Genomic DNA, 26,085 nt, shown 5'->3' with positions numbered 1-26,085 from the left:
CGCGAATTTCTTTCATTTTCCGGCCAAAACGCGAACACGATCTTTTCGCATAAGTTATTCAGTATCAACCAGGAATTGTGCACGTTACGTTTAAAAAAATTACAAAACCACGGAAACCTATTTCATATTCATCGACCAGGCCAATATGACATTGAACGCAAATAGAGGGAAAATATCTGCATGACATTACGCCACATTGTAACGTGATCAGTGTCACACACTATTTTCAATTCAGGTTTCTTGAATAAATGAATGATTTGTTCGTGGTGCGATCAATCGTTTGAAAAGGAAAGAAGCAAGACCAAACAAGCGTTACTTAAAAAGTGAAAAGAAAAATCTTGCACAGGAAATGCGATGAAGTGAACGAATAGGCACTTCCTTTCACGCGAATGCGTGGTTTATGGAATCCCCCACGTGATCATAATACTAAGGAATGATTGGTGAATTGTATTCGTGGACGCCACGGCGTGCTTCACCGCTCCTTACCCCTCCAGTGAAGACAAGGCTTACTTGCATTTCAATGATTTCGACAATGAAAACTTCGTTTCTTTTATGCGGAAATTTACGGATTTAGTAGTTTGAAGTGCGTGGTTGGAGGTTATGGGTTTCTACCGCGGTAAAAGCTACTGAAAAACTGATGTTTTACGCCAGCTACGTCGCCTTGCAGCCCGACCATCTATCTGGCCTTTTGTTTTTGTTGTGAGCTTGAAAATTCACTTCTGTCACTCGTGTAGGTTATTTTTAGGCCGAAATTGAAAAAGTTGGCGAAGTTGGCCAGTAATATGCTCAATGGTTTCCCAGGTGGATGTCTTGAGCGATCGAGAAAAGGACATTTTAACGAATTATGACAGGTTAGGATTTTGAATGTGCCCGTTCGTGTCTCCAAATCTCCGTTTGGTGTCTTCACTTACCGATTGAACTAATGTGTCGTTTCCTTAGCCGTTTGTACGGATTTCTGCGAATTCAAGACCCCATTGGAGATCCTGCTCTGCCTGATCTGAACCACAAATCATTGTTGCTTAAGGTAAGGAAGAAAGTTTGAGAACTTTAAGCTCCAAATTTTCTACAGAGGTTGTGAATTGAACTCTGCATTATCTTTTGCGTTAGTCTTCAGTGACACTTCGCAAGGAGCATTTTAATTGTTAGCTAAGCGAATAATTGCGTGAGCTTACGTGGAGATGGAGCATTTATAATTTTACAGTAATCACTTTACATAAGTCATTTTGATTCCTTCTTCTATTTTCATTCAGGGTGTAGGTTTTTTCGAGAAGGAGCTGCAACAAGAAGGCAAGGGAATTCACCCGTCTGCTTTCTGCAAACTGGGACACATTCACCTGTTGCTGGAGGACTTTCCCAAAGGTATGGTAAAATTCCTGTGCTGCAGGCAAAATCAAACGTGTTGATGTGTTTTGCTAAAAGAAACACGGATATGTCATTGTGGATATTTTATATTCTTGGGCTGAAAAACCTTGCTCATTTCAATCGTTGCAGTCAGTGCACTTGAATGGTATCTCTGGCCTCGAGCATGTTGTCGCTGCTCTTTATAGTTCTGATGTAAGACCTTTATTGCATGTTATTCTGATCCATGGCTTTTCAACGTGTCATGCATTTCATTTTCAGCTCTCTCGGCATATCAGAAGTTTTTCAACGTTCAACAAGTTGATTATTGGAAGGTAAGATATTTCATTTTTCGCGCACTCGTTAGCTCCCATGATTGCATACAATTTTTGATCATTCGTATATCAATAAACGAGGGTTTAATGCATTAAGATATGGTGGTAGAATATACCATAGATGTAGACAAAAGCGTGTGCAAATTTCATTGGTTAGACAAATAGAAACTGTAACACTGAATTGTGCTCCTGTTTTGTGTTATTTCGCTGAAAAGGCGTTCTTTTGTTTTCCATTTACAAGACTACATGTCTGTAAGCTTACTTCCAATGCAAGCTTGATGTAGTCGACGAGTTAAAAACTTTCTTCTAAACCACATCTCGAAACAGGATCGAAGGTTGTTCCTTCTATTCTGGATGCAAAAGCATCAACCTCGAACGTCGAGAAATTAGTCGTTACTCGAGATCTCGTTTCACATTTTTTTTAGTGCCAATTTTTCTCACTTAGTCCTCGAACCGCTCGTTGATTGCCAGACAAAAGATATTTGAGTTCATACATAATTGAAGGACAGAATTTTTCTAGCTATCAGTTTTCACCTCTTTGGCTAGAAGTAGAAAGCAGCTCGCGGAAACTTATTTACCATTGATATTACCGCTCAGGGAAAATCCCCGTAAATTTATTGCCAATAAATATTTGGCGATTTATTATGCAGGTTAACAGCTTTATAATTTCATCGTTTGTTTTGAATTAAGGGATTTCTTGAGCTGTACTTCTTTCATTCTTTATGGGAAATTTATGGGACTCTTGATTTCATTTTTCTGTGAAATTACAAAATTTGTACAGTTTTTATTTGTATTTTTAATTGTTGTTGGTTTTAAGCTTATGTACAGTGTATGAAATGCTACAACAAACAAGTTAAGGTGAAACGTACTTTCATTTCAAGATAGCAAAAACCATTTAGTAACTGTATGGAATGTGCATCAAATGTTGGCCTGAACACTAATTTGTTTTTCAATGAATAAAATGTAACTGCGCAAAATCACCTGCTATTTTTGTGTCAGTCCTGATAAATGAGGATAAATGGAGCAAATTGTTGTTGGTGTTGTGCCAGAATTTCACAGTCATGTCTGGTTCATATGTCAGAGTTAATGGCATGTTCTAGAGGAGTATTGGAAATGCATTAATTTACTGGGTTTTGTTTATGTGGTACAACGGTAGTCAAAATATAGTAAGGTTATTCAGCATGGTCTTAGTGATGTTATAAGGGATCGAGTTGGCAAGGTTACGCTACGTTGGATTACATTACATGATTGACACCTGGACTATGTCATGTCATGTTAGTTGTAAATTCTGTTCTGCTGTCTGTTCTGGTCTAACATACATTGAAACTCACAAAACTGTTTTTTTTCTGGTACAAATACAATTAAGGCTATAAACTCTAGAAAATATTATTATTAAACTGAGTATTTTTAACCAATTGTCATCATCAGGGTTAAAGCCATCCAAGATTGTGCAGAGTTTTATACTTACACTATTCTCAAAAAAAACAACTGTGCAACATAAATAGCAATTAATTTGTTTGTTCAAAGTTGGACTCTTTTCTTGCATGATTAGTCCTTCAATGATCTTCTTGTTGAAGTATGATCTTGCCAAACAAAAGACTTTCTACCTATTGAAAATTTGTGAGTTGAGTTTTCCAGTTTCCACAGCAGATGGTGATGTGGTGGTTCTGAGTTGAGACAGGTATTCAAGTGTTCAGTGAATCATTCTAGGAAATGCTCGTTTTCATCATTCCCTCTTATACATTAAGTTATGGAAAAGATGTCTCATAAGTTGCGTAAATTGATTGGATTGGGGTGGGGGATGGGGTAGGGTGAGGCGAAGTGATCATTTTTAAAGATGGAAATGTTAATATGACTACTGACTCTTCACTTTGTATTCATTATTAGATGTGCATGAATGTAAAAAGCTGTATATTCCTGCTGGTATTAATTAAGTTTACAGCAGACAAATTGCGGCTGCTATTACCAGGATCTTGCATGCCCTTAGGGGGTCACCTTTCTTGTCCAAAAGTACAATGTATGTAACAACAACTTTATGTGGTTTACAACTTTATGTGGTATTTCACAATAAATGTCATTACCAAATACAAATTCAAGATAAAGATTTAAACTGGGAAAGAATTTATCAAGGGTCAGCAATTACGTGTATGTAAAGGACCAATATTTAAATTTGTCTAGACCTGAACTTTTCATTATGGTTCTTTCACTTTCATCTACTTGTGACAATGATTTATTTTTATGCTTTGTAACTGCTTTGCATGTGTGGTAGTTTGTACATATGAACAGTCAATACATGTATATATTACTGTGCTCTGACAAAGAACTAACAGTTGAAAAGTCAGCTTAAGTAGCTCACTATTGTATTTGCAACTCTCCCGGATACAAACTGAATCTCCTGGTCTCCTATACGACGCACCAAACCTTCCTGGATTCAAAGGAAAACACTTATTTTAGTTGATTTTTTGCCTTTTTTGGTGGAAAATGTTTGGAATATTTGACGCATTTTTTGTAGCTGAATTGGAGAAGGAACTACTTTTAACGATGTTTTTTGACTGTTAAAAGGATACATGTAAAACTGGCGATCTCCTTGATTTCAATTTTTTTAGGTTGGCATCTCTTCACTGTGATGTTTATAATTATCTAATCAACTTAAAGTGACTTCATAAATAGCTAAATGTGTTTTACTTGCCTGCCAATGCAGCCCAACAGTTTCTTTTATTCAGAACTAAATGTACCTTTGTTGTCTCATCAGTCAGTCAATTAATCAATCAATCAAGCAACTTCGGAGGCCAACTAATTGGGGACACTCCCAATAAAGTTACTAATAAATTAAGTTAAGTTAAAAGTTACCCTTCACTTCTTGCGGTATATATACCTATCTAAAATTCCACTAATATTTTAAAATACAGGCTAAAATATGATAGTCTCTACCTATACAACTATATACAAACTTTAAATATGTCTAAAATTCTAGTAGCATTTTAAACACACTTTGCACAATTTCCTGTAGAGACATAATAATGTGTCTTTTACAAATTATGCATGATTACAGTAGATGTACAAGTATGTGTGATAAATTACATACAGCAGATAAAACTGCAACCAACTGTATTCCAAAATTTTAACATGTCATTGAAGGCTACTTTTTTTCCATAGTCATCTTTCCTTTTATATTGGTAACTCTTGCTTTAATGATGCCATTATCTTAACTGGTATTGTGGTTTCCAAAAGCTACCACAAACATCCCATGAATGTTCGGCAATTAAAATTATATTAAGTACTGTATTTATTGTAGTTGATATTAATTACTTGCAAAGATCTGACGTCATGAAGGATATTGTGCCTAGCAAGTATTGCAAGTTATAGATATGAATTGCACTGTAGGTCGCAGAACGCTAGGTTCTAATCAACTGATCAGTGTTCTTAATTATATCAATGCGTGTTCCTAGACTTGTGAGCTTTAATTAGCAGTGCTACTAAAGATAGCCTTATACACATATATAATTATTGCACAATATCTAAAATTTTAATTATATTGTGGATTCACGACACGTCTGTGGTGTAACATTCTCAGGATGTTTAGGTGCATCTTGAGTTGGGTCTGTTTTAGAACTTGTTTTGTTTTGTGTTTTTTTTTCATAGGATGCTGCATTTCTTTATGGCTTAGGGATTGTGTATTTTAACTTCTCAGCATATCCTTGGTAAGTGCAGTTCTGTCACTATATATATATCAGAAGTAAATTCACCTGAGCAGTCAGATTATATCTAATGTATTTCAAGGAATGTGTAGTCATGTTAACGGGTACATATATGTAGAACTTTCAATCTGCAAGTCTTTGTTTTACAGTAAATGTGAACAAGGTACCTTTCATGTTATTGAAATCCACACTCAGCTTTTTTATTTGACTCTGATTTTACTTCACATTTTGCCAAAGTTGTATCCTAGAAAAGATACCTTGCAAATTGGTGCATTTTGTGCATAGCCTAGATAATAAATTATTATTTGAAGCTGGTACACATACATAAGCGTACATATAATTTTATCAGGTTAACTTGGGTCGACAGGTACATAGTTTTTCCTTCTATTTTCTGCTAATTCTCAGACTTGTAATGAAACAAACCAGCAGGTTTTCACAAACATTGAAATTCACACACATGAAAATGTAGGCAGTAAGCAAGCTTCCATTATCAAGGTTCGTTACTAAGACATCAGTTCATGTGCTCTGCTATTACACTGTCCCATTATTTCTTTTTTAAAATAATTTGCTGGTGCTGAGCATTGCAAGTGTATTTTTTGACTAAGTTAATTGTCAACTTGTCAGAATTGGTCCAGTGTACAGCTTGTCAAGAATTTTGGTCCTTTTGTTTACACATAGCTATGTTCATAAACAATGAAACCTGTCAGTGGAAATTTGCATAATGCTAATCAAGGACACGCCAAAAGTGAATTTAATTATTTCCTTTTCAAACAGGGCAATAAAGATATTTCAGCAAGTTCTTTACATTGATCCCAGCTTTAATTGTTCCAATGAAGTTCACCTCAGGTTGGGAATCATATTCAAAGCACAAGGCAGCTGTGAGGCTAGTATAAAAGTAAGTAACATTTTGGATATTTAAAAACCAAGACACTGGTGTTAGTGATAATCTTAGTCAGAATATCAACAGACACCTTAGTCGTTGTCCTTTAAAGACACCTGAGATTGAAGAAAACTATATATTTGAAGGATGTAGCTTTACGACGTGTAGTGTGGGCCTGAAGTTCTAGGATTGATTGTTACTGATGCCTTCTGTAACAAGTGGTTTGCAGTTGATTGTCATAAAACCAAAACCAAATAAAACCAATTGCATATACCATTTAGACTACTCTGTCAATTTCAAACCACAGTAAAACCACAGCTAAAGTAATTGCCTGATTACTTTCAACACTCAGTTAACAACTACACTATCAAGAGTGGATTGATAGTAGTTTGTTTGTGGCACAAACAATTATTATTATTATTATTATTATTAAGTACAAGAGATTCTGTTGAACATAGTATATTGGATGCTTGATTTCTAAAGAATGCATGCTATCCCTCCTCTCCCTCATTCTCCCCCCTCCCCTCTCCCCCCTCCCCCCTCCCCCAGATAGACCTAAAATCATCAGTGGTTGCCCCAGCATTTTTTCAGGTTGCCTGTTCTAATAGTTCACCAATACCTATTTATAATACTCCTTAGTCAAGAGAGAGCCTAGGTACAAAATCTTTTCTTGCTCAAGAACACGACACACTGTTCATAATTACGGTCCTTTGGTACAGTCTTGACTTGTAATGTCCAATTTTCTGTTTTGTTAATGCAGCACTTTCAGATGGCACTTATGGATTCCAGTCCCTGCTCACTGTCAAAAGTAGAAAGTAAGTTGAACTGTGTTTTCCCTTGATATCGAATGGTGTTTTTTTTTTTTTTTTTTTTTTGCTGTTAACCTAACAGATACTGGCAAGAGATTTGCAACTCACAGTCTTTGAAGTGTGCATGTAGAACTTTACTTTTTATCTCGATATAATTATATTTTCTTGTTGTTCTTATTAACTTCAGTTCGTTTTCATCTGGGTCACCTTTTTGAGATGCAGAACAAGTGTGATTTAGCCCAAGAAATGTATGAAACAATCATAGAGACTCCCAATGCACCAAACACTGTCAGGGCCAATGCATATAAACAACTGGGTAAGTTTATAAGTAATATCATCCAATATCATGTTTATAAGTAATATCACATCTCCCTTTAAGGAAATGTTATAATCCAGTGTAAATTAATTATTTTGTCCTTGTAACTGAGATAGATAGAAAATCTTTTCCTCTGATTTTGGAATCTTTTTTCCCCTGGCAAGGGTGGATGTATTACAACAAGGAACACCTTGGAGATAGAACTTCAAGAATGGAAAAAGCTGTTCAGTTGTTACTGAAGGCTATTGAGACAGATCCAAACAGTGGTGCCGCATGGTATCTTATAGGCAGGTTGGTTTAGTTCTCGTTTAACCACCTAAGGTGGCTTACTGCTATATTCTAGTTTCCATAACATGAAAAAAATGACTAGGAGAAAGACCACTCCTCGTGAATGAGCATAACTACTCCATTGCAGGTAACACCCTCCCTTCACCTCCTCCCCATCTCCGCCCCCTCAATCAATAATTTGTCAGATTTCAGCAACAGTTTGCATATATCCATTTAAATTCATAGTGGAGAGAGTCACTTTGAGAGAATTCATACGCAATAAGACATTTCATAGATCCCTGCCAGGTCTGGATCCTGGTTCTCCTGTTTGGTAGTCTAACCATTTAAGGCCTGTCTCTGTTTGCTAATTTTCTGTTACCATGTATTCTACCCATGACAAGTGTTATGTTGCCTTTTAACTTGGTAAGTTGATTATAAAATGTTTTAAAACCTATTGTGCCAGGTGCTATGCCATGCAAGGAAAAGTGCATGATGCCTTTACATCTTATCGCCATGCCATTGATAAGTCAGAAGCCAATGCTGACACGTGGTGCTCTATAGGGTAAGTGATGCCATGGAATTGTTAATCCATCCCTTGAGAGCTCTCTGTCAAGAATTTAGGTTTTGTATTGTAGAATGAATCTTATGTCTTGTTTATCCTTGTAGAGTGTTGTACCAGCAACAAAATCAGCCTATGGATGCATTGCAGGCCTATGTGTGTGCCATACAGTTAGACCCCACACATGTGGCTGCATGGACTGACTTGGGTATTCTTTATGAGGCCTGTGAACAGCTTAGGTAAGAATTTATTTGTTGTTGAATTAACTGTATTGAACTTTCTTAAATAAGTACACATACAAGACCTTTTGCACTCCTATTTTACTCTGATGATGGAGAATGGTTATGGTTTCCTTTGTTGAAACTTGATGAAATATTATTAAATAAGTGTGAGAAGTTACATGGCAGTGTCAGGATATAATTTTTTTTTTTTTAAGTACAGCAAGTAGAATATTTAACATGTGAAAACAAAATTCATATCATCAAGCCACTGTGTAATTTTCTTTTTACTACATAGACTGATAAATTACTTTCCATTGTCACTGATTGTTTGCAAAATTACCATGGTAAAGCAGAAAATTCTGTCTTCAATATCCTCATTAGTGAGGACATACAATGTGTAGTTCCAAAAAAGAACCATTCTTCCCCCACAGAAGAGATCTTTTTTAAGACCCCCACACCTCTGGAAATTTAAATTAAGTTTCTTTTATTTCTTTAAGTGTTTTGTTTTTATAGAACCCCCACCCCCAGGAAATTCCAATCCCCTCTGTGGAGGGAGTATAGAATGGAATATTTCTGGAACTGCACATTGTACACCATCGGTGCCCAGCCCTTATTGAAACCCCAGTTTGAATGAAGTTTATGACTGGTTTTCAGTGATAAGATTTGTCTTTGTAAGGCTGAAAAGAAGTGTCTAGTGAAGCTTGGTACAATTCACTCCCATAATTGTTAAAGAATAACTGTTCAGAAAGTCTGCACAAGAGTCAATTGTCCCATCAGTTCAGAGCTTATCCCTGTTTTTGTAGCATGAAGAAACTATAGGAGTATTTCTTCTCTCTCCTGGATGGGATGCTAGTCCATCACAAATATAAACGTGTATAAAAGGCTCAGGTTGCCTGCTTCTGACATACAAGCTTTTCCTTTTCATGTTTAGTGATGCTATTGCTTGTTACAGTGCAGCCAGGAGATATGGTAAGATCTGCTAGGATTAACTACAAATTAGAATTCCTACTGTTAAGTTGCTTTGTGGTTTCCCCACCCTCCCATTTGCAGGGGGTATAAAAGGCAATGAAGACTTTGTTGATTTAAAACTGTTTGCTTCCAGTTTTTATTTAACAGTCAATATCTGTAATACACCAGTGGAGTTTAACAGTGGCATTGCCAATAGGAATGAAAGTTGAATACTAAGTCTTATAGTGTGCATTATTTGTGCAAAAAAAAGTCAACAACCGTAAGTATTTAGTCAAGTGTCTGCCGGACAGCATTAACCATTTATTGTTATTCTTGTTTGTCCCTCTGAGTGGACAAGAAAAGAGGCAGTTTGAGAATAAATTATCATCATGATAACAATTGATTGTTCCACAGGTGCCACAGACAGCACTATAGAGGCACGAGTCAAGGCACTACAGGCTCAGTTAGCTATGATGCCACAGCAGGAAGAAGCACAGAAAAAGTAAGTGCCTAAACCAATGTTTTGGGAACTTTTCTTTGATGGTCTCGGGCAAAAGGTATGCAGGTGTGTGTGTGTTACTGAGGACCTCCCTGAAAACTACGCAATGTGATGGGAGCTTCCTCCATAAAGATTATTTAGTGGTATTATTATTACCAGTACGATGACAAACAGTGTTCCTTATAAGACAAATCCCAGGTAAAAAAAAACAAAACAAAACATGATTGGTTACTTTCTAGGCACTAACTGACCTGATAGATTAATGGAAAACTTATGAACTCTGGCTTGATTTTTGATTCATTATCAGCGGACTACCATTGTATATGCTGAAGCAAGTATCCAATCTCAATAATCAATGCTGACCCATGCTAGGTGCAAAGAAAACTGATTTTCGAGCTTGTAACCCTTCAAGCTTATTCTCACTGGCCTCCCCCCCCCCCCCCCCCCCCGAAAAAAAAAGTCACTATCATAATCTGTTACGGTACAATGTATGGTACACTTAGGTATCGGAATGACTTCGTCTTCCCCAAATTTCCCCAAGAAAAAAAAATCATTTGGCTTTCAGTAAGCAAAGGACAGAACCCACTAGGCTGGCTGTCAAATCCACTAGTCCTAGGCTGTCAGACATGACGTTCTTTGCATGCTGCTGAAAGTCTTTATTTTATTTTGCTTTCCGAAACCACTGTAAGTTAGAGTTTTTTTTTGCTATCAGGAATATTCCATCTGTTGATGAAGCTTGGAAGCTACCCATTCCTGCTGAGCTTACAACAAGAACAATAAGGAATGCACAGGTTAGGACTCTAGTGAAAGATTATCTCTTGCAAATGTACTACTTGTTACTTTTGGTTTATTGCATGTACAGTGTAAATGTGGTTTAAAATGGCAATCCTTGACTCATGGAAAACACATGCAAATTTCTTTGCACTTCTATACATACATGTACATATAATAAATTATATCAAGTTTGTTTTAAGTTTAGGCAATGAGCTGAAAAGAAAAGAAAGGAAATTGTTGGCATCTATTGACTAACCCATTGCCATGATGAACTCTCACACATAAAAGAAGCCATGTACCATTTCTACTGATTGGCAACATTTGAGTTTGGCTTTTATTTCATGTTATTTTTCCATTGCAGTTTTCTTAGATGTGGTAAGCTAAAAATTAATGTACTTTAGCTTTAAAGTGAATGAACACTTATTTAGTTCTGTATTTTTTTTTCTATTTGTAGGTAAAATTGTTGACCAGTGGGCAATTACAAGGACTGCAACAGCAACAACTGCAACAAATTTATCTACAACAACAACAGCAAGCACAACATCAACAGCAACAAGGCAGCACAGAACAAGTTAATGTGTCTATTTCCTTGGAAAATACAGCCGCCATTCCAACTAAGAATATGACGAACCATGTTTCATTGCAGGGTATGAAAGGAGAAAATCATGAACATGTTGGTTCAAGTCAGCTCAATCGGGCTTCTGTTCCAGGTCCAAGTTCACTAGACAACTGGTCTGATACAGCTCAATCATACAATGGTCAAAATGTCGTGTCGACAGGCTCAGACAATCAGTTTGCTAAGCCCGCACAAAGTGATGCACAGTCAAGTACCTCATGTATCACTACACAAGGAACCTCTGATTCAGTTGCTCCCATGTTGATCACACAATCAGTAACTGGGCCATTTTCACAATCAGAGTCACTTCTAACAGATGTTCATAGTAACTCATCTGTGTCTGCTATGGAAACATCCATTGCACCAGCAGATCACATGATGCAAGTGACTAGCCATCAGAATTCTATAGCAGGGCCTGATACAGCCATGCTGTCATCACTTCCGGCAAACTTTGTTTCAACCTCGTCTAATGTACTGCTTAGTCAGAGTGTTGTTAGTAGTCAAGGGACAACTCTTCTCTCTAGTGAATCACTGACTACAGGTTCTTCAAGCACGACTGAACCTTCCTTATCCAGTGGAATGGATACAACGCTATTGGGGGAAATAAATTGCTCTGCCGATATAAAGCCCAGTCCATTAACAGGGAATAGCGATCCCACTTTGAGCAATGGCCCTATCTCAACGTATGCAGGATTTTCAAGTTCCACTGGATGTGCAAGTGGAATGACCATTTCTCCATTCTCCTCTCCGAGTTACGTCATGTCTCCCACACAGAAATCACCTTTTCACGCAACTTCAACTCTGTCGCCAAGTTTAACTCAACCTCTTTCTATCATCAACCCAGGCTGTTTATCTCCAAGTTCAGGTCTACAGGGAGGACAATCAACATTCTCGCCGACTCTGATACCAGCTGACCTTTTGTCTCCATCAAAACAGCTTGCAGTTGTCTCGCCTGGCTCATCCAAGTCACCATTTAATCTTAGTTCAGGAGGAGATAATTTGGCGGTCCCCAAGTTGAACTTATTGTTTGATCCGAATGCAATTCCGCACCCACCACCCACCCCAACACCACCTCTTCCAACAGACAAGTTGTCGCCACAGACGCCAATTATTTATGTAAGTACTGCTTCAGCCTCACTTAGAAAACACTTTAGAGAAAATGCAGATGGACTCCCTATTAACTGGGCAGGATCAAAATTTTATGACGCTAATACTATAAGGAGTGGTGATCTAGCTAATACAAACTACATGTAAGTCAGTGCATTAGACTCCAGATTGAGTAGTCTGGGATTAAGCCCAGGGGCCCGTTTCTTGAAGGTCCCAAAACGTTTTTGCGCCCAGAAAGTCAGAACAGAACAAAATCTCAAACCTTATGATTACAGAGCTCTTCTTTTCACATGTTCGTAGTGTAAACAGAGGTTCCTTTCTGTATGAGAAGTTTCAGGCATGTACACCTCTCTGTCTTTAAGAACCGATTAACTAAAATTGGCTTTTCGAGCCCAAAAACGTTCTGGTGCTTTCGAGAAACAGGCCCCTAGTCAGGGTCATTGTGGTCACACTTTTACTCTCACCGTGCCTTTCTCCACCCAGGCTACTGAAACCATGTAGACTTGCCAAGCTACTAATCTTTGTAATGATTTTATAATGGATTCAATTACTTTAATTTGGTCTCAAAAATATTCGAGCAGCATTCTTGCATCCTTGATGTTGGGAACTACTAATTTCCATATCTTAGGCCAGTGACATATGTGCAGCACTGCAGTTATCTTTCAAGTGTTGTCTTTAGTCGCCAATTCATGATATCCCTTTTGACTTTTATGTAGGTTGAGAACAAGAAGGATGCATTCTCACCAGTACTTCAAAACATGGTGATGAATAACTCCAATCCAGTTCTAGTGATTAGAGGCTTAGCAGCAGCACTTAGATTAGGTTTGTATATCAGTGTAAAATCAGGGCTGGAATAAAATTTTAAAACCCTGCAGTTGCCCAGTACATTTTAATTTTCAGTTGCTGTCACTAAAATATTACTTGCCCAATAGGTGCACAGTGTTCATGCCCTTTCAACTACATCATTTACTAGGTACTGTCTAGAATCAAGTAAGCTTGATTTCATTTTGCCGAAGAGCAAAATTTACTTGCCCTGGGCAATGAGACATGGCTTTTTCTTGCCCCCTAAAATGACACAGGAAATCCTTATCTGTTACAGTGTGGTAATTTCTTTCCATTTCGTCTGGATTTCTATGAATTTTGGTTATCATTAAATACATGTACATTCAGGTACCATAAAATTTGGTTGATAGAAATGGATGTCATAGTATTTGATATATACATGTTTTATTTTTCAAGCAAAATAGGCTAGTTTTTAGTTTCCAACATAGCATCCCTTCCAATCCTCTGGGCCTCTTCTGAACAGATATATCACATTTTGGCACATGTGGGGTTGTCATTGAGTTTGGATAATTTCACCTGTAACCTTGATCTTTACACCCTTAACGCATTTGTTACTTAATGGGTGAATTGTTTCAACTATAGCCAGGTTCACCTGTAACAACAAGCTCCCAACCATCAAGCATGCTCTGTCATAGGAGGTGCTATGGGTTACAGCCCTTATTGACCCTCAAACTGATAATATAGTGAAGAAAGAATGCAGCATGTTAATCTTTATTTTCATGAATGATGATTGAATGTGTTTCGTGATGTTCAATATTTTGCAGATTTGAGTTTATTTTCAACCAAGACTCTTGTTGAAACAAATGGTGATCACCAAGTGGAAGTGAGAACACAGGTAAAACTTATGCTAGCATTCATGTTTTAGGTATTGTTAGCAAAGCAGGAGGTTGCAGATTACTAACAAGTTGTGCTACGAAATAAGATCATATTTTTTCTCGGTGGCTCTTTAAGTATCAAATTTTGATGATCAAATTTTAATCTGTTGATGTTGTATATTGTTAGTAGGGAAAAATTTAGAAATTTAGTTGCTTGTGCCAAGTGGGTTTAATTAACAAGGTTCTGTTGGGATTCTGCTGTTTTCATCATAAGCTGTTTCTACCTTACAGAGACTTCAAGCCTCAGATGAAAACTGGGACACTAATGGTGAAAAGAAAGTTTGGCTTTGTGAGAGTAGCAGGTACTGTATTTTGGTCACATTGTAAACCATTTTGTTTGTCATTATTTTTATGGCATAACAGAGTATTAATGTTGTCAAGAGATTCTGCATTGTTTTACTAGAAAATGAGCTATATTTAAAACATTTTACAGACTTAATGCATCTGCACCATCATCTCATCATTTCTGTGCTTTGAATGGTTACTCCTGCCAAACCACTGGAGGTGAAGCTTACTCAAATTCGTTGCACATACTCCTGGAGCCATATTGTAATATAATAACAGGTCCATGTCTGGCATATCTTTCCGCAGGTCATTCACAACAATTGCAAAGTACGCTCAGTATCAGGCCAATTCATTTCAGGAGTCTTTGAAGGTAAACCTTGCTCAATTCAAGGTGGATTTTATTCTTGAAATTTTTATGAACAAACTATATTGCAACGACTACACTAGATTACTAAGTAGTCTATGAGTCTGTCTCTGAGTGTGTTCTGTATGTACCTGATGCTATAACATTACTATGAAGATCATTGTTCTCCTAAGTTTGGTTGTATTGGTTATTTTGGGCAACCAGTTCTCTTTTTAATTTTTTTTTTATCTAGTGAAACTAAATAATTTATGTAGTAAATGTTTGGTACAAGTTAAGTTGTTGCAGTTAGCATGTACAGAGTGTGTAATTAGTTGTTTTTGCTGTGGTGGTTACCCCAGTCAATACTTTCCTCTTTATCGTACAAACATTCCAAGGTCTGCTTTGCTCATCTTCTGCCTTTTACTAGTCCATTTAGTATACTGTATACTGTAATAAGCAGACCTGTAATATTTCATTTCTGTTTGTGTGTGTTAGGAAGAGCAGGAAAGACTGTCAGGCATTAAAGAGCCATCGCATTCAGACAGTGATTCCTCTTCAAGCTCAAAAAAGTAGGTGTTGATATCTTTCTGCTGTGCTTTCATATACTGTGCTGTGATGTTTCCTGGAGCACAGACTTAATATTTATACTTAATGTGAGATATCCCTTTTGGGCTGTGGTTTATAAAGGTACTGTAAACTTCATGTAGGGAAATAATTATGCAAACTAATTTTTCAAACTAATTTTTCTTTGTTTGTTAAACTTTTCAGTGGTAAAAAAGGAAAAGGAAAGAAATTTAAATGGATCAAGTTTGGTACTAATGTTGACCTCTCTGATGAAAGAAAGTAAGTTTCATTTTTAACAGTTTCACAGTTTCCTTACAATGGATGTTTTTGCTGATACAGCGGCCATTTTAAATTCTATGGTTTCACATACATGAAGCTGTTACGGGATGCTTAGGGGCAAATAAATGCTAATTCGTTACTTAAACAATACAATTCAAAATCTTAGTGGCTGCCGTATGGCTGGAAAGGTCTATAATGTTATGAGCATATTTAAAATCATTGTATTATGTGTTAAAACTCATTAATGTTTTGCTGTTTTCATTCAGATGGAAAACACAGCTTCAAGAGCTCACTAAACTTCCACCATTTGCTAAGGTTAGTGCAGAACCCTGAGATTCAGATTTCTGGTGCCAACATGGAGGTTTATTAATTGTAATGTATGCTTTGCATTGTCTGTCAGGTTGTAACTCCAGCGAACATGTTGAGTCATATTGGTCACACAATTCTCGGAATGAATTCAGTGCAGTTGTACATGAAGATACCAGGGTGCCGGACACCAGGTAACAAACAGAAACAAACAAACGAAACAAAAACCAGGAACAAACAGCTGCATATTGTGTGCAAGATTCAGATGAGAGATTACAGTACAATCAGGTTGAAATCATGCGTGGCAAATTACACATTGATCCCCATTAATTTTACATGTAGCTGCAGAGAAACTAAAGATTGAAGCAAAATCTTTTTTTAAAGGACCCTTATCAGCCTCCGCTATTTTAGATCTCATCAAAATTATTGATATTGCATGGTGAAGCAAAATCTTATTGCTTTAATGCAAGTTGTTTTCGTGAAAGTATCTTTAATTAGTAGTTTTACAGTGATTTCCTTCATTTCGACATGCTCTGAATGAAATATAACAGCCAAACTCTTGCATGTAAACAAAAACAAAGTTGTGGCTGACTAGGGCCCTTTAAGCTCGAGATATGTAATCAAACCTCTCTAATATGGACACTAATGAGACTCAGGTGAGTGTCTGTATTATGAAGGGTCCTGTATCGTAAAATAAGAGAATATATGAAGTCTGGTACTTCTGTGGGACTAAGTGAACTATCTTTTACACAGAGGTGTGGATTTGACTTTTATTATTTAAACACTGAATTATGTGAGAAAAAAGTGCCCATGCATTTTCTTGTCTCTTGTTGTTTCTTGTTGTGTTGGACACTTTTAGCCACTAAGCTACATGTAAGTACATGTACTTCAGCAGTAAAGCAGATTGTTTGTCAAGTGTTTTAGGTGGAAGAACCTTTTCATTTTCTTGATGAACATTTTGTTTAGGTCATCAAGAAAACAATAACTTCTATGCTATAAACATCAACATTGGTCCTGGAGACTCAGAGTGGTTTGCGACACCTACCGAATACTGGGGAGTCCTACACAACCTGTGTGAAAAGTAAGTAATGGTGTCATACACACGAGTACTAGGCTTACTCGGCTACTATCCTGTTTAAAAAAATGTGTTTCTGACATATCAGAAAGGCGCAAATTTCAACGTTATAAATCGTGCTTGTAACATAAGCGAGATTAGTCCGAGGATTGTTAACAGCGTTGAAAACCAAGTTTTGGTTTATTACAATGTAGAAAGGTTGTTGCAATATTTTGGCTCTATTTCACAGTCATAGTCATGTAGTTAGGTCAAAACAACTCGAAAAGCTTATACATCAAGGCTAATTAGGCGCATACACAAGCATTGACATAATAATAACTGAAACAAATCAAAGAAAAAGATCTAACTCTCTAGATGCTTTGATCCCCTCAGTAATACTAGGCTTTAAGTTCTTGATGTAGAAAGCCTTGAGAAATGCTGATTGCGACCAATTGTTTTTACGGTCAGTGACCTCAATCCTGCTTGATTGTGTTACATAGCAGCAGTATGCTGTTAAATGGTATTATGGCTTTTTGCTACTTGGTCAAAAGCCAGTTTTGTTGACAGATCTTCGTATTCTATGTAACTTATTTGTTTGTTTCATGCTATTCAACGTTGCAGGAACAACGTGAACTTTCTAACAGGTAAAGAACCTTTGTTAGGTTTTGTTAATCACCTCCTCTCTGCCACCGTTTCCCTTTGTACTCCTCTCTGTCTTCTATCCCTATCTCATTTCCTTTATACTCTCCGTTTGTCTCCCTTTCATCCCTGGCTTTCTGTTCCTTAGACCCATACTCCCTCCAACACCCTTTTCTCTCCTCTGACCCCCCCCCCCCCCCCCCCACCACCACCACCACGAAAAAATCCTCCCTCCCACCTCTCTTTGTCCCGTATTCCCTTGATATGTTCTTCAGTAAAAGCGACACTAGAAAAAGGCTGTAGGTACATGTATGATGAATATTCAAATAACGTATACCTCGGAATAGGCAATAAATTTCCCTGTTCTTCAATGTTGCTATATTATTCCTTATTTTCCTGTCCAGGCTCGTGGTGGCCCATTTTAGAGGAGCTTTATGAGGAACGTGTTCCAGTGTACAGATTTATCCAGAGGCCTGGTGACCTAGTCTGGCTCAGTCCTGGAGTTGTTCACTGGGTACAGTCATCGGTAAGCAATGGAGCTAGGCTTTAATCTTTATAATAACATCTTAAACTGTTATGAAGTGATAGGCAAAGTGATAAGAATTTTACTTTGCAAACCGTGATCGCTTCATCAGACTGGCCAGCAGTTCTAATATTGCCGCTCCATTTTATAGGGTTGGTGTAACAACATTGCGTGGAATGTAGGACCGCTAATGGGTAAGTTATGAAACCTGGCAAAGACTTATTTTGTATGTTCTTGTTGGCTATTTTGGGCGTTGACCCTGCACAAAACCTGGCAAAATACCAAAGGTAGTTATGTGTGCTCATACAACTAACCAATAAACTACATCGCACTTATGTAATTCATGCATAGTCAATGAGCAAAAAGCAAAATATGTGCAGGGTCAAGGACCCGTCAACGTAAATCTTAGCCGTTTTATTTGCTTTTTTGTTGTTTACTGGGCTTCTTAACCATTTCTCTCTATTAACTAAGGTTAAAGTTAGATGTCATTGTGGTGAAGTTGTTTTAACACTTTCTTATATGGTTTGTGTTTGTAACCAATATAACGAGCGCTCTGGTTGGCTTATTCTAGGGCGTTATTCTCCTGTAAAGCCCACGGGCCCATAAAGGGTCTGCAAAAACAAAGCAAAAAGCCTTATAATAAACAACTTATTAACCTCGAACGTTCGGTCTTTATGCGAAAATCTCAGACCTTGGTCTTGTCGTAACGAGGTCAATACGGCAAGGTCTCGTTTGGAGCTTTTCCCGTAAAGACCGCACTCTCGGTCAATAAGTCGTTAAAGTTGAGTGCTTGAAAAATGTATTTCGTCCATCCAACTGTATCCGCTAAGCAGACTGTAGTTTCAAAACGTTTTTTTTTGGCTATTGCAGAGAGTATGTACAATGCTGCCATTGACAGATATGAGTGGAACAAACTACAAGGCAAGAATTTTAAGTTCATATTTCATGTGCAGTAGTTTCAATGTTACCTACTGTTTTTAAGCGCAACAGCTGTAAATTCTTTATGTTTGTCAACATTGATGTCAGAGGTCCTTGTCCATAATTTACAGTTGACTCTTACTGCGTTTGTTATTCTAACTTTTTGCCCCCTGGATTGGAAAGTTAGCTTACTAGATAAAGAGCCTCTGTTACGTACAAAAGAGTATTAAGTTTACCTTATTCCGTTTCTTTCCCTGCTTTCATTTTTTTCTTGCAAACTGAATTCAGTTTTTAACTCGTTTAGGCCCTCGCGGAACAAAATCTCGCAAAAACCCTTTTTTCTTCAAGTACTTTGTCTTTTTGCTAGACAAATGCGTCCCCATAGAGGTACTTACGTAATTCTCTGTATGTTGATATATTTAGGTGAAAAGTCCATCGTTGCAATGCTACACCTGTCATGGAACCTGGCAAGAAATGTCAAAATCACAGAAAGAAAACTTTTCGAACATATCCGGTAAGTTTGTGTTTGAGAAGATGTTATGTTAGTCATTACAAACTATACCAACAGGTTATAGTTATTTGAGACCTAGTCTACATGTAATGTCATAAAAACTAAAACCAAAGTGAGTTTGAGCGGTTTTCAATTGAGTGTCGAACGTAAATCAGGCAATTACTTTGGTTTTGGTCTTGGTTTTACTACGGTGTGAGACTAGCCGAGTAGTCTAATTGGTAAGTAACTGGTTTGATTTTGGTTTTTCGACACTAAATTGAAAACCGCTCTAATCATATCTGTCCAATCGTAACAAACAACAGTCATGCAATAAACCAATTAGAACTCGAAACAAAATCATGCAACCCGCGTCAAAATCGGGAAAATTCATGTGCGCTAAGTCGCCATCAGTTTTGGGTTTCAACCTGATTGGTTGAAAAAACAGGATGTTACCTCTGATTGGTTGACATGTTTAGACCTCAGCAAACGCTAAGCCAAATGAAATAATGAAAGCTAACCCGAGTGCTGAGGTTTGGTAATCTTGTTAAATGTGTTTGCAGAGTGGTGCTGGCCAGGTCGCTCAAGTACTGCCAGGTTACCGTGGAGAAACTAAAGCGTTCTGGGATTGAAGTGATGTGGCATGGAAAGACACACAATGAAGGCTCCCACTACTGTGCTCACTGTGAGGTACGTAACTGGGATTCGTGATTCGATGTTCAGAGTTTAACGTGTTTCAGGTATTTCTGTGCACACTTAACGTGAAGTGCGTCTGTTTTTTTTTTTTTTTTTTTTGGTCCTCTCCCGGAATAATACAGTTATTAATCATATTCCCTTTATTGATGACTCTGTAAAGGAGCTACTCCACGGTTTGTGCATGTTGAAAGTTTGCGTGTCTTAAATTCTTCAAGTTCATTGTTTGTAATCCGTGTCAGTCTTTTCGATCCTGAACCATTCTTTTATGGTTTTGTTATTATCTCCTAAGTGTTTTTCTGTCTTAGTAAATTGCTACTTTAAAGTTTCCTTCAATTTAAAGGTTATTTTGTAGGTGGCCAAAATACCGTGATTGAGCTCCTTCAGGTCGCAAGCGTTAGGCTTTGTAGAACAGGAAGATTTCCAGCCCTGAGTTCTTGTTTCTTTCGCCAAAAACCTCCATCCTTAATTTTTCATGTGTAACTTTTCCTGTTTCCCAGATAATGTCACTTTTTTTCCCCAGTTGTTTTTAACTCTTACTTCGTTCTTTGCATAACAGGTGGAGGTGTTCAATATACTGTTCGTGACCGACAACAAGAAGCATTTAGTTTATTGTCAAGACTGTGCCAGAAAAACGAGCATCAATCTGGATGGATTCATTGTCCTTAATCAGGTGGGACATAGTCTAAGTTTGTTAACTTACAAAGGACTATTACTGAGCTATGAACAAAAAAAGCAACAGTCACAGTGACAGCAAAAGCAAGCACAGACAAACAAAACTCATTTTATCAACGTCGGGTCAAGCAAGAAGTAGATTTAACTATTGCCTTTATGCCCCCCTCCCCTGGGGCGGGGGGAGGTACTCCTATATGTGGGCTATATAGGTATGTGCCGCGGGACAGGGTACCGCAGGATTTTTGAGGTTCTCGATCCACAGAGCGGATCATTTTTGCACTTGTTGGCATCGTATTCCCGGTGTGATCCTTAGACGGGATACCTAAATTGTATAATTTAAAATTCCAGAGCGTAAATGCCCAGCTAAACGAAAAACAAATGTATGCTTAACACGTAACTTCCAGTGTTACAGAAACGAAATAACGTCGACCCACTCATACCATTCTTAGTTTTTGTTTTTCCCTTGTAGCGGCACACACCTATCCGAAATTTACGGGTGTACCCCGGGAAGGGGGACCTTCGCGTTGTCAAGCTAGTAGGGAGATGATTTTACACGTCTTTTAACGACTCGGAAAAGAGTGCAAGGGAACTGATAGTCAAACGCGAGTTAAAGCTCCAATAATCTTTTCTCTTTGCCGTTTGAACCAGGGTCTGTGAGAGCCGGCTTTTAGTAAAGTAACTAAAAAGTTTATTTTGCTAGTTTTCTCATTGTTTGTGCAACTTCTTCATTACAGTACACAATTGAAGAGCTCACTGAAGTATTTAATAATTTTAAATTACACGCGGTAAGCTGATTTTTTTTTTTAATCTATCGTGTGTTGCTTTCATGACCGTCCTTCGGCGAACCCATCTTTTACGGACTCAACTTTCTGGTACTCAGAGCTTGTGATCATTTGTTCAGTTGCATATTTTTTGTGCTGACCAACATAATCAGGAGCTCAGGTGTCAAATCATAGCGACAAACACGAAGAACTGCAGATAGAACCCTACTGAGCCAAAGCTCAACTTTCCTTAGGATATACTTAGTAGTAATGAAGACGTATCAGTATGTGTTAACACCCAGACGTAGTAAGTTAATAACGTGAATTAATGATTGGTAGCAAGTCGGTTTACTGACTATTTCTTATTTCCGATGATGACAGGAAAGTCAGTTATGATGAAGAATAAAATGGTGTAAATTTGTCCTAATTGTTTAGGATAATAACAGGAAGATAATTAATAAGTAGTCGATGAGTAATAAATGGCATCAATACATAATCAAGTAGGGTGCAAAATTCTTGGTCGTTAATTAGTTATCGATTGCGCATTAATCATCAGCAATTTTGATGAACAATCAGTTGATTAGCAATGGTAATAGGACTGAGTGGAGTCCAGTTCGGTCGGTTGTCATAAGAGTGATAACAAAATCGGACGCCCGCGCAGCGGAAGTCCGATTTGTTTATCACGAGTATGATTACAGACCGAATTGGACGACACGAAGTCTTATTAACAATTAATCATAAAAATTACAATTTCCGATAAAGGAAGAATAGCCAAGTTATGAAAGAAAGGGAAAATTTGCATTAAAATACCTATAAAGGAGATGTAAACATTCTAAGGCCACCGCACCTCCTACCGGCAATTGGGCGCCGAAAACACAAAAGCGCACGCACGCACGCACGCACGCACGCACGCACGTAACTACAACTTTGAATGTGATTGGTTGATTTAAACTACGACTTTGAATGTGATTGGCTTATTGAACTGTCCAATAACAAACTGTACGATAACAAACTGTACGATAACAACTTGGCAAGTGAATTAGTGGAAAATAGGAGTTTTTTTAAACCAATCACAATGGAGGAAATTGTAATTTTTATGATTACTCATTAAAAACGCATATATTGCTGATTGTGGACTTGAGTAATTATATCTCTCAGTTACTACGTACGTTGTGATTGGTCAATTTAGCGGGCCGTATTCTACTGTACGGCCCGTCAAAATTTAAAGCTGTTTTTTTTTTCTTTCCAAATATTTCGTGATTTATCGTCTGTTCTTAAATTTTATAGCAAGTAGAAGTTTAAAACTTTCCTTTACTTTAAATTGTGTATATTAAAACGTACTGACGAGTTAGCAACGATTTCAAATTGACTCGTTTTGCTTTCGACGTACGTCACGGTCAGAAATTTGAAGCCGTTCCGCGTGAATGGAAATCGTTCCCGAACCCGTAAGAGACACAGTAGAGATATAATAAATATCTTACTAACTTGGTCTTCTCGATCCGTACTGTAAGTGACGGATCCTCGTTTTTTTCCCCTTCGATTTATGGTCCAAGCGCTTGGGCCATAAATCGAAGGAAAAAAAACTCGGTCCGTCACTTACAATACGGACCGAGAAGACGAAGTTAATTAGAGGTATGTCATTGATCATAGATTTATAACGTCTTGTTTCGCTATCGTTCCAGGTGACCCCGCGGATTGTGGATTCCGTGATGTCCCAGAGTTCCTCGCAGCCTGTTGGCGTGGTCGCTCAGGGTGTTAGTAATTTGTCCTAGTCGCCGTTTTGATACTTTCCGTTTTCTTTTTTGTACAAAAGAGGTATATTTTGTATATTGAACAGAGCGTTAAATTTGAGCGTAAATTTGAATCTCATGCGACCTGTATGATATTTAATTTAGTTAGTGCAATGTTATATTTCGTGTTTTTGCGCCGTGAATCTGGACATAATTCCGGGACTTTTTACTTCGCATTCTGATGAGGTAGTCCATTATTCTAGTTACGATTTTGGCTCTCATTAACTGCTAACAAACGATTCGCAAAGCTTATTTTGTACATTGTATGACACATCCCGTCACATTCTCACGTAATAATATATTTTAATCTCTGGGATTTAACTGCAATCGCGAATTTCTATGCTATTTACATTGACTGTTGCGTGACTTTGTGGGATCGAAATTGTAGAGCGTGACATCACGCCATACGATATGGCGCAAAGTGTCTCCTCTTGTGTTTTGCAAACATAAAATTCTCCGCTTGTTTGTGATTTATTTCTCTACTCTTTTTATTCTCGCTCGATTTATGAGTTAGAAGTTCGTCGTTGTACGGTGGTTTATTTTTTACCGCCTCTTTTTCGTATCTGATTGTTTTAGTTGAAGACAAATTGGGAGGTTTGTGGACTAACAAACCTCTTAGTGCATTTCATGTTTGAATTTGATAATTTAGGGAAGTACTGAAATGTCAAGGTAATAAACTTCTTTCAATTGTGGGAGTGGAAATGACTCATCCCGCCTGTAAATTGTATTTTTGGCCCAACTTAAATTGTTATCGTTCGTATAAAGCAAATTGTAAGAATATTTTGCCAGCTGTAATTTTAACTCCTAACTGATTTCCATGCGCTACTTCATGTTAGACACCCTTGATGTATCCTTGCACTGTGTTCTCGTTTGTAAATAGATGTAATATTTTGCACGCTTTTAAGAATTGTCCTACACAATCGTCCCTTAACGTTGTAAGATTCTGCCATTGTGTTTTAACCATGATGTGATAAGTGTGTCAATAATGAATTGTGGCCTTTGTATTTCTTAATTGGGTGCCATTCTTCGTGAAATGAAGCAATCAATAGGTGTTATACAACAAAGAATTTTAAATCACTCTTAGTTCTATCATCATTTCTTCATGAGGCTTCTAACGAAAGCTACATGAAGATGGTAAAGAGTCGCAGTCTGTCATAAGGCTAACGTGGTTTGTGTTGTTATCGCTTTTAAATCAACGTTATGACAATTAACAATTTAGCTTAAGGCTTTTGAAGCTGAAATATTGAAATTGAAATTATGAAACGTAAAATTGCGCCGGAAAATGCGTGCAGTCATTTTAGGAAATTGTTAGGGAAAAATCGAACCAGACAGCCATGAAATCTCACTCTTCACCATTCACGGCACAAATGCATTTTCTTCATTGAACAAAGCTGAAGAACCATTTGATCAGCCTATAGATATCATTTACTTTCTTTATGATTTACACTCCGTACTGCGCAGTCTCAGTACCCTAATCTTTATAAACATTATAAATCTCACTCGATGGAATGCGAATCAGTGTTATTCGTTATGAACCACTTACCTTATCTTTGAGGCCTTTCAAATTCTTTTTCCAAGTTTCATTGATTTTTACAGCTGCAAAGTTGTTTCGTCAAGTGATATGAGAAAGAACGAAGCATGAAGCTTCGACCGCTTCGCATCCATAATGGCGGTTGTTTTGAAACTTTGAATTTACTTTATGTAAGTAGCTGCGAAATGTTTTCGTTTTGTGATGTCTTCCATAAAAGAAAACAAAAAAAAAAAAAAACGCAAACAAACTCTCGAGAGTGCGCAGTACGGACTGGAAGTTATCTTTCAAGTAAGGAATATTGTGTAATCCATGTGGATTCCAAATCAAGCCTCGCTGTAATGCTGTGAACGAGAGGGCCTGGATGCGGTGTTCAGCTCTGTTATTTTCACACGTTACCTTGCAGTTAATAACCATTGTTTAAACATTAAATAATTTGTAATGTTCATGAGCCTAACTGCTACCCAATCGCACTTATTTACATTGAATAATTCTCTAAGTATTCGGCAACATCACCGAGGTGAACAGTATCGTTATTTTAATTACTACTCCACCTGAATTTGTTATGAAAAGAGAATTACTAACTGGTTAGCAGTATTTTTACTGTTTCTGAAGTTGCGTTCGGCCTTCCACTCCCAAGAGTACCCAACCTTAGGTTTGTTAATAAAATAAAGTACCCGGAATATTATTTTGCACGCTATCCAAAATAAAGGTCGCACAGTAAGGTTTCATAAACAAACTTCAAAGTTACAAACACCTTACTTCGAATAATGAACATTAAAATACCAAAGAAACTGCTCTGTAGCTTTTAACTGAATGTTCATACACTAGAGTTTTACTCACACACTCAAAAGTTAGACAGTACCACATGAAGTACTGCTCAATAGCTTTCATTTGAATGGTCACACACTAGGGTTTTGTACAGTGACTGGAGGTTTGACTCGGGGAGTGGAAGGGTTTCGGTTAGAAAATTTGTATGGTTTAACATGTGAAGCTCAATTTTAGGAATCTATTTAACATGTTGTAATGGTTTCATTCAGAGTAATACACGGTATGACATTTTTCACCCCAGCTATCGAATTAATGAAATGCCTTGCGCTGTGATGTAATGCCACACTGTGGTGCCGAATGCAATAAAGATATTTATTTCGGTTA

The 26,085-nt window shown here is 37.5% G+C and overlaps 1 protein-coding gene across 1 annotated transcript; it reads left to right on the top strand.

Moving 5' to 3' along the window:
• The first annotated feature begins 456 nt into the window (after positions 1–456).
• Positions 457–26,085, top strand: LOC110045007 (histone demethylase UTY-like). Its single transcript, XM_089293399.1, has 33 exons — positions 457–851; positions 940–1,024; positions 1,251–1,359; positions 1,621–1,673; positions 5,316–5,374; positions 6,146–6,266; positions 7,012–7,066; positions 7,248–7,376; positions 7,541–7,667; positions 8,107–8,205; positions 8,310–8,441; positions 9,355–9,392; positions 9,786–9,873; positions 10,583–10,661; positions 11,099–12,376; positions 13,084–13,189; positions 13,975–14,045; positions 14,317–14,387; positions 14,677–14,740; positions 15,209–15,282; positions 15,482–15,556; positions 15,823–15,871; positions 15,957–16,056; positions 16,829–16,943; positions 17,538–17,560; positions 17,960–18,081; positions 18,230–18,272; positions 18,949–18,999; positions 19,420–19,510; positions 20,047–20,173; positions 20,736–20,849; positions 21,586–21,636; positions 23,295–26,085. The coding sequence occupies exons 1-33, from the start codon at positions 790–792 to the stop codon at positions 23,382–23,384; spliced, it is 3,951 nt and encodes a 1,316-aa protein (XP_089149525.1). The 5' UTR covers positions 457–789; the 3' UTR covers positions 23,385–26,085.

This window comes from Orbicella faveolata, unplaced genomic scaffold (genome assembly GCF_042242905.1).
Source record: "Orbicella faveolata isolate gen_17 unplaced genomic scaffold, um_ofav_v1 contig_25, whole genome shotgun sequence".
NCBI lineage: Eukaryota > Metazoa > Cnidaria > Anthozoa > Scleractinia > Merulinidae > Orbicella > Orbicella faveolata.
The sequence above is the reverse complement of the archived record's forward strand: the minus strand, read 5'-3'. Positions and strand labels throughout refer to the sequence as shown.